Raw genomic sequence first — 13,082 nt, 5'->3', positions numbered from 1 at the left:
GGATGGAAGAGAGAGAGAGAGAGAGAGAGAGAGAGAGAGAGAGAGAGAGAGAGAGAGAGAGAGAGAAATAGAAGCATATAGAAAAAAACAGAATAATGGAAACATACAAACTTTTTAACAAACTTTTCCTATTTCTATCCCAAAATTCCAAGCTATAACCAAAACATTTCCCCCATAACACTCAGTGGTTATCCAACCTTTGCTTAATGACCTCCATGGAGGAGGAAGCTGCAGCCTCCTAAAGTAGCCCCGTTACCCCCCAGGACAACTCTGATTTTTAGGAAGTTTTCCTTTTCCTGACTCAAGTGGCTTATTTGAAGTATCCACCTATTATTCCCAGTTCTATCACTTGGGGCCAAGCAGAGCAGAAATAATCAAATCCATTGTCCATGTGATAGCCCCTCAAGAAGAAAGCTCTCATTCCCCTCAAGTTGGTTCTTCTTTAAGCTAAAAATCCCTTCTTTCTTCAAGACAGACTAAAACAAGAATATAACAAAGAGAGGAAAAGGAAAAAAAAGAGGTCATGGTTTTGAGGGGTCTGGGGTTTCCCCAAAAGAAAGGCTTTACCTATTGGGCCTTCTGACTGCAAAAACTCCTCCAATTTACAAAGAAAAATGCATCTTGGTTAGAGTTCTAGACTTAGGGTTAGGAAGGCCTGAGTTCAACTGCAACCTCCAACAGTTACTAGGTATATGACTTTAATCCAGTCATTTAGTCTCTCTGAACCTGTTTCTACAGCTATAAAATGGAGACAAATGTTACCTGCAGTATACTGTTCTCGGAGTTCTCAGGAGGCTCAAATGAGACAGTATACCTACACTTAGCAAACTTTTTGAAAACATTTTGCTAACTTTTTATTATTATTTATTATTATCATTGGAACTTTGATCGCTTGGGGCAATAGCACCGGCCACCTACAATCCTGGAGCCCATCAGCCTACAATTCTAAAATGTAATACTTGAGGTAAAGGCACTGGAGCTCTGGAAGTGGCGGCATTTTTCCCAGGAGAATGTCAGCACCTTGAGGGCAGAGATTGTTTCAGTCTTGTCTTCACACACACACACACACATACACACACACACACACACACACACACACACACACACACACACACCTTACACAACCCCAGTACCTTCGTCGCATTCAGACAATGGAAACAGACGGATAGGAACAGAACTTCCCAGGGACGACACAAGTCCGTTCATTACCTATTTCTCCTGGTACGTGCTTGCCACTGAAGCGAAAGCAGACGGTGACATTGAGGCAGTTCACCAGCTGCTGGCCATCGTAGCACTGGGGCGCTGTGATGTTGATGGAGGCTGGGAGGAAGATGGAGACGTCCACTGTGATGACAGGTCTGGCCCTGTGGGTCAACAAAAGAGGGTCAGGCAGCCCCTCCTGGGGGAAGCTCTCCAAGACAAGCCATCACTCACCAGAGAGGGTCAGCTTAGGGTCTCGCCTGAAGATTGCACTTTAAAACTCAGAATAAGAAGCAAACATTTCAAGAGCAGAAAGAAGTATTCTGCAAAGACTTTTTTCTGTGATTTGGAAAAGCTTCATCCTAATAATTTAATGATTAACTTCACAACGAGAGGGACGGGCTGATGTGCTAATGAGACGCATATGGCCAGAGTCATGAATGAGCTGCCAGATGTTGTGGGATCATTTAAAATTTCACCAATTAAGTTCCTGGTTCCATTTTATTGGCTCTAACTGTATATACAGAAGGGGGAATTCCTACAAGAATGCCCTGATTAGCGCAACGGCTTCTGCCTCCACAGCTCCCAGAAGCTTTTGCTTCCATTACGAGAATAACTTGAAATGTTCCAGCTGCACTCGGAGGGCTCTGAAAGCCCCCTCTGATCCCCACCCCCACAACTGAATCGTGTAACATATTTACTAGAATGTCTTGGAGTCATGACGCTCCCACAGATAACATCGAATGTCCCATTCAAGAAACTGAAATAATGAAAAAAGAAATTGAACTGAAGCTATAGCAGAACTCTAACTAGGGCTGGACAGCTGGAGCTTTTTCCAGGCCCCTCCTCAGTTTAGGTGGCCCTAATGGCATTTACACTCTTTTCAGAAGCAGAGAAGCAACTGAACTTGGTACCAAGTGCACAAAGGAGTTCCCAGGTGGGAGCTTCCACACATGAGCCGCAGCTCCTCCCCTCTCACCCTCCAAGAAGCCTTTCCGTGTCCTGGAGTCCTGGTTCATGGGGGCGGGTATCTTCACATCATAGGATCATGGGTTTTTAAGCCAAAGGGGGCTTTAGGAGCCACTGAGTCCACCCCCAGGTCCATGGGAATGGGGAAGGGGGCCTTAAAGACACTTGATATAGTGGGCTGCTCCTTCCAGTTCCCTCTTGGCTTCTCTTCTTGTTCTTGTTTTTCTTTTAGTCACATCCACCTCCTTGTGACCCCATTGAGGGTTTTCTTGGCAAGGATCCTGGAGCGGTTTGCCATTTCTTTCTCCAGCCCATTTTATAGATGGGGAAAGTGAGTCAAATAGGGTGAAGTGGCTTGTCCAGAGTCACACGGTAAGAGTCAGAAGCCAGATTTGAATTCAGGAAAATGAGTCTTCTGCCTCCGGGTCAGGCTCTCTGACCACCTCACTATCTAGCTGCCCTTTGCTTTCTCTTAGCTTAGATCTAACCAATAATCAAATATTGATTAGGGGCCCTTCTGTGGCCCTGAGGAAGGACAAGCTTGATCCCATCGTCCCAGGCACTCAGGTCCTCAGCTTCTGGGTCCTTATTCACATTCACAGAAGCCTCTAGGTCCAATCTGTCGCTGTGTCTTGTCTCTCCTTCCCCATGTCTCTCTTCTGCATCCCCTTCTCTGCTCTCAGACAGTCAGAACCCAAGTCCAAGCCCTCATCATCTCCTACCTGGATGGCTGCAACCCTTCCTAACTGGTCCCCCTGCCCCGAGTCTCTCCCCAGTACAATCTATCCTCCACAGAGCCACCACCTAATGGGAATTCTCTGCCATGAAATCGGGGGCCAGTCCAAAGGCAAAAACTTCCTTAAGAGAAGCAATGAAAGTAGTATTCCCATTTCACAGAAGAGAAAACTGAGGGTCCTGCTTCAAGTTCACACAGCTGATGGCTGCTGCAGCAACACTCGAGCCCAGGGCTTCCTGCCTCGAAGTCTTTGCCTCTCGTGAATCTCGTCCCAGAATCTGCCCTGTAACCTGCCACTGATAAAAGGAGGCCTGGGGGGCTTCTCTGCAGAGGAGGCTGCTCTCTGGCCCAATTTCTCCTAGTCCTGCCTCCATCCTCAGACCTTAACCCTTCGCCCAACATTCCAAGTTGGGAAGAACTCCAGCCACCATCAAGCCCAACCCCTTCCTGAAATCCCATCCAGGACATCTGTGGCAAGCATGTGTTCAGTTCTGTCTGAATACCTCCAGGGAGGGAAGACTCATCACCTCCCAAGGCAGACCCTTCCTTCCATTCCCCAGCTCCAGGTCAGTTCTAATTCAGCCTCTGGCCCAGCCCACTAGGCTGGTTATAAAGACGAAGGGAAACGTGGCCAAGCTCATCCCAGTCCAAGTCACCACTTGGGAGGCAGCTTGGAACAGTGGAGAAAGGCCTAGCTCTAAAATCAGAAGGCCTGAGTTCAAATCTCACCTCTGACAGTTACTATCTACACAATCCTGAGCAAATCACAGACCGTGTTCTGGCCTCAGTTTCCTCATCTGTAAAATGAGAGGGTTAGGCTGGCTATCTCTGAGCTCCCTTCCAGGTCTACATCTCTTATCCTGACTCACAAATTCCCCAGGTCTCGGTCTCCTCATCTGTAAAATAGGAGGCTGGACTAGATGACCTCTAAATCAGCTCAAGGACCTTACAGTCCACGAGGCAAGAGGCTGGATTTCTATGCCTGAGGAAGGAAGGGAAAGAGGCAGGTGAGGGGAGCGACTCAGACAAAGCTTATTAAAGGGCCATTAAGCTGTAATCTGCTGAGGAAGCCAGACATCTGATGGGCAGCCACGACTCCCTCAAAACTCTGCCTGCCACTGACCGGGCCTGGCATAATATTGTTTTTGGACCAGAGAGCTTTCATGAGTGTCTCCGTTCCCTTAATCCCCGTCCAGATAGCAAGGACAGCATGGCGGCCATCTGGCGGCTGCCCCGACTCTGACACTAAACCTAAAAGAAACAAGCTGTCTCCGTCTAGCCCCGGGATGCAGGGTTAGCCTCGAGCAACAAAGCATCCTGGGCTTCTCCTGGCTGGCCCGTGGTCATCAGAGACATCACCAGAGAGAACCCAGCAGCCAAGGCAAGTGCCTCAGCCTTAGAGGAGGGGAGGCGGGCCGAGGGGTGGAAGCGTGACGGTGGGGGCTGCGTTAGAGGCCTTTATGTGGGGAGGTTCTGCCTCCAAGACGAGACCCTGCAGGACAGTGTCTCCAGGGACTCCTGCTCTCAATGGTCCTCTGAAACGTCTGGAAAGGTTGGAGGCAAACTAGAGGTCCTCCCTCGCCCCACGGCTTGTTGTGAGGATCCGGTGAGATAATACATCGCTAGAGCACTTTGAAAAAGGATAGCGATGATTAAAAGATGGCTGTAGAGGCCTTTAGAGCATTGAACACGTCCTAAAAACACCAGTTATCATCACCAGCATGGCCACCGCCATCGTTGCCGTCATCATCAACGGTGCCAGGCTCAGGGGCTGGCCGCATCTCCCCCAGAATTTGACTCTCATCCAGGGGTGCAAGTGCAGAAAGGGTCCCCAAGAGTTCCCCTGTGGGAAGAGCATCTCACCTGAGCAGTACCACGTGGTCTGACATGAAGGCCCCAATAGTGACATCTGAAAAGGAGAATTTCATAACACTCAGCATCTGGTTGTGAAATAATTAAGTACACTGGACACATCTGATATATAACTTAAATTAATTAAATAACTTAAATTACTGTAACAAATTAATTAAATAACTTAAATATAATTTAAATTAATTCAATAACTTAAATTAATATAACTTAAATTAATATAACTTAAATTAATTAAATAACTTAAATTAATCCCTGTCCTCAATAGACTGACATTCTACCAGAAGAGCTTTGTCTTTCCAATGGGTCAACGAGGTGAGTTTCCTTTGCATTCCTCTTATTTTTTTCTCAACATTTCTCATCCTTAACATTCATTTTCTTTTTAAATATATTTTTTTAAACCCTTGTACTTCGGTGTATTGTCTCATAGGTGGAAGATTGGTAAGGGTGGGCAATGGGGGTCAAGTGACTTGCCCAGGGTCACACAGCTAGGAAGTGGCTGAGGCCGGGTTTGAACCCAGGACCTAGGCCTGACTCTCACTCCACTGAGCTACCCAGCTGCCCCCCTTAACATTCATTTTTGAAAGGCAGTGTAGCTTAGTGGAAAGAGCTTGGGGTCAAGAGGCTCAGCCTCAAATTGTGCCTATGTTGTAAGATTTAAATGAGAAACCACCTTCTGGTGTCCTCCGTCTGCCCCGAGCTCCTGTTGGTCCTGTCCACATTCTGTTCGTACAGAGCTCTCTGCAGGTCATCTCCAAAATTAGACAGGGAGCTCCTAGAGGGCAGGGGCTGCCTTTTGCCTTTCCTCATAGCCTAAGGGCTAAGCACCGTGCCTGGCACATAGTAGGTGCTTTAGACTGACATGTATGATGCTTCGCAAACCTCAAGCTATTGTTTAAGTGTCACGTTTTACTGTCACCCTTGTTGCTTTGCTACAACATTGTTTTTGTTACTATTTGTCAATAAAGTAGGATCTGCCAGCTTGGAAGCATTATCAAAATGGCAGCTGTCCTCATTGTCGGTGAGGCTCTGGTTGTCTTGGGTATCTGGGGGATCTTGTTTCCCCTCCATCGGCAATGCTAAGAAGCTCTCTTCAGATGCCCATCATTCCGGTTCTACCCTCCGTGTTACCTTTGGATGGGGAGTGGGGAGACCTTCAAGCATTTATGACTGCAACTGTCACAGGGGCCTTTTTCTTTATTGGGAAAAAAGGGGGAGGGAGGACACTACCGGGATGCATGCGCCAATGTCCCTTCCCCCTCATCGTCCTAATCCTCCGCCTCCCACTAACTACAAAATCCCCCCAACAGGGGAAGAAGAATTCTGTGAGGTGATGCAGAAGGAACAAAGGAGTCCCATCTGCACCCTCCTAACCTCTTGCTGGCTTACACGCTTCCTTGGGCAAAAGCCAAAGGCTGCGGCTTCTACTGCCGGGTATTCTCTTCATTCTACGTTGATGGAAAGTATTGATGAAGCGCCTGGAAACAATTCCCCCGCATCCTGTCCTTGGGTTAGCTCATCTTCCGCTCGAAAACAATCCCAGAAGGGCAGCCCGTACCTGGATAGCCATTCCCGTCCATGTCAACGCCTCCCGAGATGGACTGCCCGAACATCCGTAACATGGGGTTGATCTGCTGGCCAGACAGTTTCTGGAAGAGATAATGGAGACGTGACCTCACAGGAAGGAGCCGTGGTCGCCAATAAGAACCTACGAGTGCTCTGTCCCTTCCAGCCCAGGGGCTTCGCTCGTGCCAAATCTGGGAGGGGAGCCTGACTTGGTAAAGGAGCAAATTACAAGAAAAATAATCGAGTATCTTCAAAGAAATAAAAATCGTCCAGCATATTAGAACAACATTCTGTTTTTGCATTTAATCCATCTATCGACATTTATTAAGTGCCTTCTATGTGCCAGGCACTAGACTTTACCAGAGTGTTTTTTTTAGGGGTGGCCTGGCATGGCGAAGAGGGAGTCAGGTTTTGAGTCAGGAAGGGCTGGGTTCAAATCCTGCCTCTGACATTTGTTATTGGTGTCATTCTGTGAAAAACCTCTTCATTTCTATGTCCTGCAGGCCACTTTTTAATCCTTGTCTACTCCACAAACAAAAGAGAGTCCGATTGCGAGGAGCATTCCCACACTAAGTATTCCCCACACTGATGAAACCGCAGATTCTTCCCATCACACAGATGGGTCATTAAGCTGAAATTCTAGGGCGATGTCCAATTTCTGTCTCTCTGCTCTTGCCTTAACTGTCTCCATAGCACATTTCCCAAGAGACACTAATAGAAAAGGACATCTCTTAAGGAAGATGAATGACTTCTCTCCGGAGACCATAAAGACAGCAAAACTGCAGCTCCATTGAGGAAGCCAAGAAGCCCACAGGCTGCTCTCCTTACCCATTGTCAACAGGGATTAGAGGGCTTCTCCACTAAGAACCTACAACCTTGATCTTCTTCCTGCTCTGCTCATCTTTCAGGTGACAAATGAACCGTCATAGAAAAATCACAGCGCAAATCAGTGGCAGGATCTGAGAGAGATTGTCACCAGTCTAGTCAACCACGATGTCTTCATTTTTATCGGTCAAGAGAAAAATTCTGATACAGGAAGAAGACAAGATATTTTTTTTTAAACCCTTAACTTCTGTGTACTGGCTCCTCTAGGTGGAAGAGTGGTAAGAGTGGGCAATGGGGGTCAAGTGACTTGCCCAGGGTCACACAGCTGGGAAGTGTCTGAGGCTGGATTTGAACCCAGGACCTCCCATCTCTAGGCCTGACTCTCAATCCACTGAGCTACCTAGCTGCCCCCTTTATTTTTTTTAAACCCTTAACTTCTGTATATTGGAAGACAAGATATTTTTCAAATAAGTTTTCAGTAACTGCTTGCTTCCCTTGCTAATCATCATCGAAGTATACCTCTCCCCCTCTGGCCCCGTAAGGTTTGGGGGGGGAGCTTTCTCTTCCACCTGGAGAATAACTAAATTGTGGTATGTGGCATCCATTTGGATGGAGTCAAAATATTGCAAGTGACAAAGAGAAATTGTAAGGAAATAGAGAGAACTGATGAGGAAGCTCATAAGGAGAACCAAGAGAACCCTGTCTGCCTTGATGTCCTTCTAACAAAATGGGACCCCAAAGAAACAGCAGGACTTTGGTCCACAACTGTCTAGACTTTGAGGGAACACATTCATTAGCTGTTCTCAAGTCGTCCAACAGCCTGAAGTCTTGCTCTGTGATCAAGATGCATATTAGAGGCTGCATTTCTTTTCTTTAAACCCCCACCCTCTGTCTTAGAATCAATAGATTAGAAATAATAGGTAGGGGGCAGCTGGGTAGCCCAGTGGATTGAGAGTCAGGCCTAGAGATGTCCTACATTCAAATCTGACCTCAGACACTTCCCAGCTGGGTGACCCTGGGCAAGTCACTTGACCCCCATTGCCTGCCCTTACCATTCTTCTGCCTTGGAGCCATACACAGAAGTTAAGAGTTTAAAAAAAAAGAAAGAAAAAGAAAAAAAAGAAATAATAGGTAATAGATAATCATAGAAGTATTAGAAATTCTATTAGAAAAAAATAGAAAATAGATAATCAATAGAATTGAAGCCCCTCGAGAGAAGTGCCAGACCATGTTGAATGACTTTCTGATAGATTCAGTTTTGTCTCTGGTGCCCTTGTAGATGTCCCTTCATTATCTTCTCCTTCTAGGACGTTCTCTCCTGTTTATTTTATTCCATAATATTTACTCATTGTGTTGGAGCGTATTTTGATCTTCTCATTAACTTAAATAATCCTGATTTCCTTGACCTCACCCAGACACCCAGCTACCCCTTGACTTCCCTTGGGGGACCTGGGAGAGATTGAGGGAGGTGGAACGTGGGCAGGAAATCAGAACCCCCAGGTTGGTTCAGCAGGGGTATTTATAGTCCCAGCTCAAACTGTCAGGTCTTGGGATTGGCACCTGTCGGGCCAAAGTTCCATTCTCCTAACTGCCAGGATTGCCTAGGGTAATCTTGCAAATGCAAGAGATCTTGCATAAATCCTGCATTACAATTGGTACTATAAGCATCCTTTCCAGGACTTTGTGACACTCTTCTCTGGGACAGGTCCGGGCCAGCACACTCCCACTACACACTCTCTTAATGTCTTCAAAAATGGTGGGATTCCATGACCTCAATAAGGTTAGTGGACCTCCATCCCAAGAGGAAAGCTTGGGGATCTCCCAAAGGCCATCTATCCCCCCACTCTCCTCCTGCTCAATTCGAGGTCCTGCTCATTGAGGAGGGGAAGTGTGTGTGTGTGTGTGTGTGTGTGTGTGTGTGTGTGTGTGTGGTGGACATCCAAATGCCTGAGCGTGTGTTTCAGCTGCTTATTGCTATTTGGGGGTGTAGCTGGGGATGTCCCCATCCACCATCTTGCCTAGTCAGACCTCACTGCAAAGGACAAGTACGGTAATTAGCAGGGCAGGAAAAAGAAGCCACTCCATGGCGTGGGCCCTGGAGATGGACGAGGCTACCGGGGCCCCAGAGAGGACCCAAAGGAGCCCAGCACTCCCAAAGGCAGGCATGCCCAGAGTGCCAGAGTGGGGCACCCAATCCAATGGGCAGAATAAGTGTAGATCACCCATAAACTATTGTCATTATCACAGACCTAAGGCTGGAAAGGACCTGAAGGGCCAATAAGTCAAGCCCCTTTATTTAACCAATGAGGAAACTGAGGCCCCGGGAGATTAAATGACTTGCCCAAAGTCACGCACATATTAAGTGCCTTTAACAGGACGCAAGCACAGATCCTCTGACCCCGAAGCCGGGGCTCTTCCTACTTGTCTCAGTGCTTCAAACTTACTTTGGGAAGAAAGGCAGGAAGTTTTCTCTAAGGCAAGTAAAGGTTCTTAACTTGGGGTCCACGAGCACCTCTTTTCTCTACTTTAAAGGGCGTTTTCTCACGCAGGCTTCTGGACTTTATCACGTGCATTTAGTAACACGATTCTGAGGAGAGGTCCAGAGGCCTTACGAGACCGCCCGAGGGTCCAGGAGGCAGAAGAGGTGAAGAACCCCCGAGTTAAGGAGACGGGCCCCTGAGGTGGCAAAGTCCCAACCAAGCCCCCACATTTAACTTTGAAACAGAGCAACGCAAAGCCCGAACCCGAGACAACTGGAAGCAACTTGTCTGTCTTTGTCTTTGCGTGTGATATTCTCCACCAACGCCAAGTGGGGGGCCCCTGGGGGGGCATTCGGGGGGGCCATGTAGACTCCAGATATCCCACAGACATCTGTAGCCCATTATGGTAAGAAACTCGAAAGATAAAGCTTGTGGGGGCCGGCGGAGCTAAATGAAAGCAGAAGGCTCCAGATCCAAAGCCATTGTCTGGCCGCGTCTGGAAAGCGAGGCCATCAGGCCCTTGGGAGAGGGAGGAGACGCGTGGGGGCTCCTGAGGGAGAAGAGGGGGCCAGGGAAGGACCCCTCGGCCGTTATCTCAGAATTACGGTCACAGAAAGAGTCCGGCTCGGCCACACGTCCGTCCCTGTAGTTTGCCACCCTGAGGCCACCTCCAGTCCTCGTGCCAGCCCTGGGGCTGCCCCTGCTAAGTGAAGAGGAAAACACGGCCCCGAACTGAGCCGGACAGCAACAACGGCCTTCAGAGAACACCCTGCTCAGTGGTTGGTAGGAGCAGGCGGCCTGCGTGCCGAGCGAGGCAGGAAGGCGGCAGCTGCCGCCCGATTCCTCCCCCTCCCTGCTTCCTCCTGAGAGGCGCTGCTGCTCCGCTCTGACCGCAGCATGGAGCTTGCCTGGCTGGGTGGGGATCCCACCCAGCAACAAAACCAAACACTGGATCCCGGCTGGGGAGGTGGGGCCGGGAGAGCCTGGCTTCCCCTCTGCCTCTGCGGGAGGAGAAGAGCTCCGGGCTGGCCGGCAGCAGCCCGGAGGAGGGGGGCGCCCCAAATCCACCCCTAAAGCGATGCCCCCGGCACCAGGGAGCCCCAAGAGCCTCCCCCTCCCCGCAGCCCAGGCTGTTGTCAGGAGGCCACGGCAGGAGGCTGACCCAGATCTCCGGGTCCAGCCACCCTGGGAGATGACTAAGGCGTCCCCCTGCCATGCCCGTGCCCTGGGTCCCCGGGCAGTCTGCCTACCCAAGCTGGCACAACTCTTACGGACTCCCTGTTAAAGGGAAGATTGGAATCTCCGGAGGAAACGCAATGCGGTGGAAAGAGTATGCACCAGAGGCGCCGGGTTCAAATCCCACCTCTGAGGCTGCCTGCCTGCGTGACTTAGTCTCCCAGAACCTCCTCGCCTAGGAGGCTACGAAGCCTGAACTTGGAATCGGGGCTCTGAATTCAAATCCTGCCTCGGCTACTTGCCACCTGAGGGACCTCAGGTTTTCCGTGGCTTCTCTCCTCAGTTTTCCCATCTCAGAATAAAGGGGCTCGTCGACGGACAGCCTCCGAGGACCCTCCCAGCTCTGCAGCAAGGCAGCCTCCGTTCAGGCAGACCCTGGGAAGTGGCCGAACCATCTTCCCTGCACAGCCCTTCTGATTCCCCCTCTAAGACCCTCCGACCCTCCTCCAGGGCCTCGCCAAGTCCCCCATCCTCAGGGTGCAGTCACAGACGTGGCTAGCCAGGTGGGCTCCGAGGAGGATCTCCCCTCTGCCTTGTAAGCCCCCCTGATTCAGAGTCAAGCTAAGCCGTCACCAGGCGGTACCCGGAGCCTTCTAGGGCATGGAATGAGAGATGCCGTGAGACAGTGACCAGTCTTGGGCCACCTCGGACACCCACCAGCTGTGTGACCCTGGATAAGTCACTTAGCCACCGTCTGCCTCAGTTTCCTCATCTGTGATACAGAGATCATAATAGCACCTGCCTCCAGGGTCACTGGGAGGATCAAACGAGATAATAATTGTAACAGGCTCGGCACGGTGCCGGGCACAGAGTAGGCGCTAGATCCATGGGAGCTCCTCTCTGCCATTCTTCATCTTAGAGCAGCCTCAAGAAATGAGGTCAGGGACTCGCCAGGGCCACAGAGCGAGCAGGTGTCTGAGACTGGACAGCACCCAGGCGCACCGACTCGGAGGCGCGCTAGCCATTGGGTCACATTGTCTCTCAAAGAGGAAAGGTAGGAGGGAGGACCGTGCCAGGCCCTGTGCCAAGCGCTGTACGAAGCTTCTCTCCGGTAATGCCTCGAGGGAATGTGTTCTTATCCTCCATGTTTTGCAGCTGAGGAAACTGAGGCAAACAGAGTTAAGGGGCCTTCCCGGCACCTCAGAGTCACTAAGCCTCGGAGGTCACATTTGAACTCAGGTCTTCCTGACCCGAGCCAGCACCAGCACCAGAACCTGCCGAGGACTCACCCCGGGGGGAGTCAACAGAGGTCCCTGGAGTTGCTGCGAACTGGGCTCCGGGACCGAGCGGGCCGCAGGTCAGGCCGAGGAGCCTGAAACCCGCCGTTGTGTGAGAGGAGGACCTGCGGCTCCCCTGGGTGCACCTGGGCCTGCTCGAAGGGGACGGAGGGCCCCCTGAGGCACCCCGGGAGGGACGGCGAGTGCCAAAGAGAGCGCCATCTTTTCTCAACTCCACCAGGAGACTCGCGCTTTAGGAGCGTCCATCTGGGGCTGCGCAGAGGATGGACTGGGGGGAGGTCAGCGGGGGGAGGCGACTCCACGGCCAGTCCAGCTCCCCTGAGAGACCAGACAGCAAGCTTGAAGCTTGAAATTTGCCGTCTCCTTTGTCCAATAGGAAAGTCGGGAGCCCGGGAGCCGCTCCACAGAGCCCCCAGCCGCCACCCCCAAAGCCGGGCACCCAGCCCCACTCACTCATCACCGCAGATGTTTCCTCTCCTAGACAATGATCCCGGCATTCGCTCGCTCACATTCCCTCTCTCGCCCTCTCCTTTTGTCCCCTCTGGCTCTCTCTCTGTCTCTTTGTCTCTCTGACTCTGTCTGTCTCTCTGTCTGTCTCCCTCACTATCTTGCTCACTCTTTGTCTCTGTCTCTGTCTCTGTCTCCCTCTCTGTCTCTCTGCCTCTCTCTGTCTCTGTCTCTCTTCCTCCTCATTTTGTCCCCTCTGGCTCTCTCTTTATCTCTGTCTCACTCTGTCTCTCTACCTGTCTCACTGTCTTTCTCTGCCTGTCTCTCTCTTATTCACTGTCTCTCTGTCTCTCTGTCTCTGTCTCTGCCTCTCTCTGCCTCTTGTTGCCCCTCTCCCTCTCTCTCTCTCTCTCTCTCTCTCTCTCTCTCTCTCTCTCTCTCTCTCTCTTCTCATTTTGTCCCCTCTGGCTCCCAAGGCAGAAGAGTGGTAAGGGTGGGCCATGGGGGTCAAGTGAC

The 13,082-nt window shown here is 50.5% G+C and overlaps 1 protein-coding gene across 1 annotated transcript in view; it reads right to left on the bottom strand.

Annotated features, from left to right (window-relative positions):
- Window positions 1-13,082, bottom strand: part of ITGA9 (integrin subunit alpha 9) — a 355,639-nt gene that overhangs the window by 276,028 nt on the left and 66,529 nt on the right. Inside the window, exons 12-14 of the mRNA XM_044675555.1 lie at window positions 6,333-6,423; window positions 4,769-4,814; window positions 1,210-1,364 (exon numbers count right to left, since the gene is read on the bottom strand). Of these exons, the coding sequence (XP_044531490.1) occupies window positions 1,210-1,364; window positions 4,769-4,814; window positions 6,333-6,423 (292 nt within the window). The remainder of the gene's footprint in view (window positions 1-1,209; window positions 1,365-4,768; window positions 4,815-6,332; window positions 6,424-13,082) is intronic.

The sequence above is a fragment of the Gracilinanus agilis genome, chromosome 1, assembly GCF_016433145.1.
Source record: "Gracilinanus agilis isolate LMUSP501 chromosome 1, AgileGrace, whole genome shotgun sequence".
Lineage (NCBI taxonomy): Eukaryota > Metazoa > Chordata > Mammalia > Didelphimorphia > Didelphidae > Gracilinanus > Gracilinanus agilis.
This window is presented reverse-complemented; position numbering and strand designations above follow the sequence as displayed.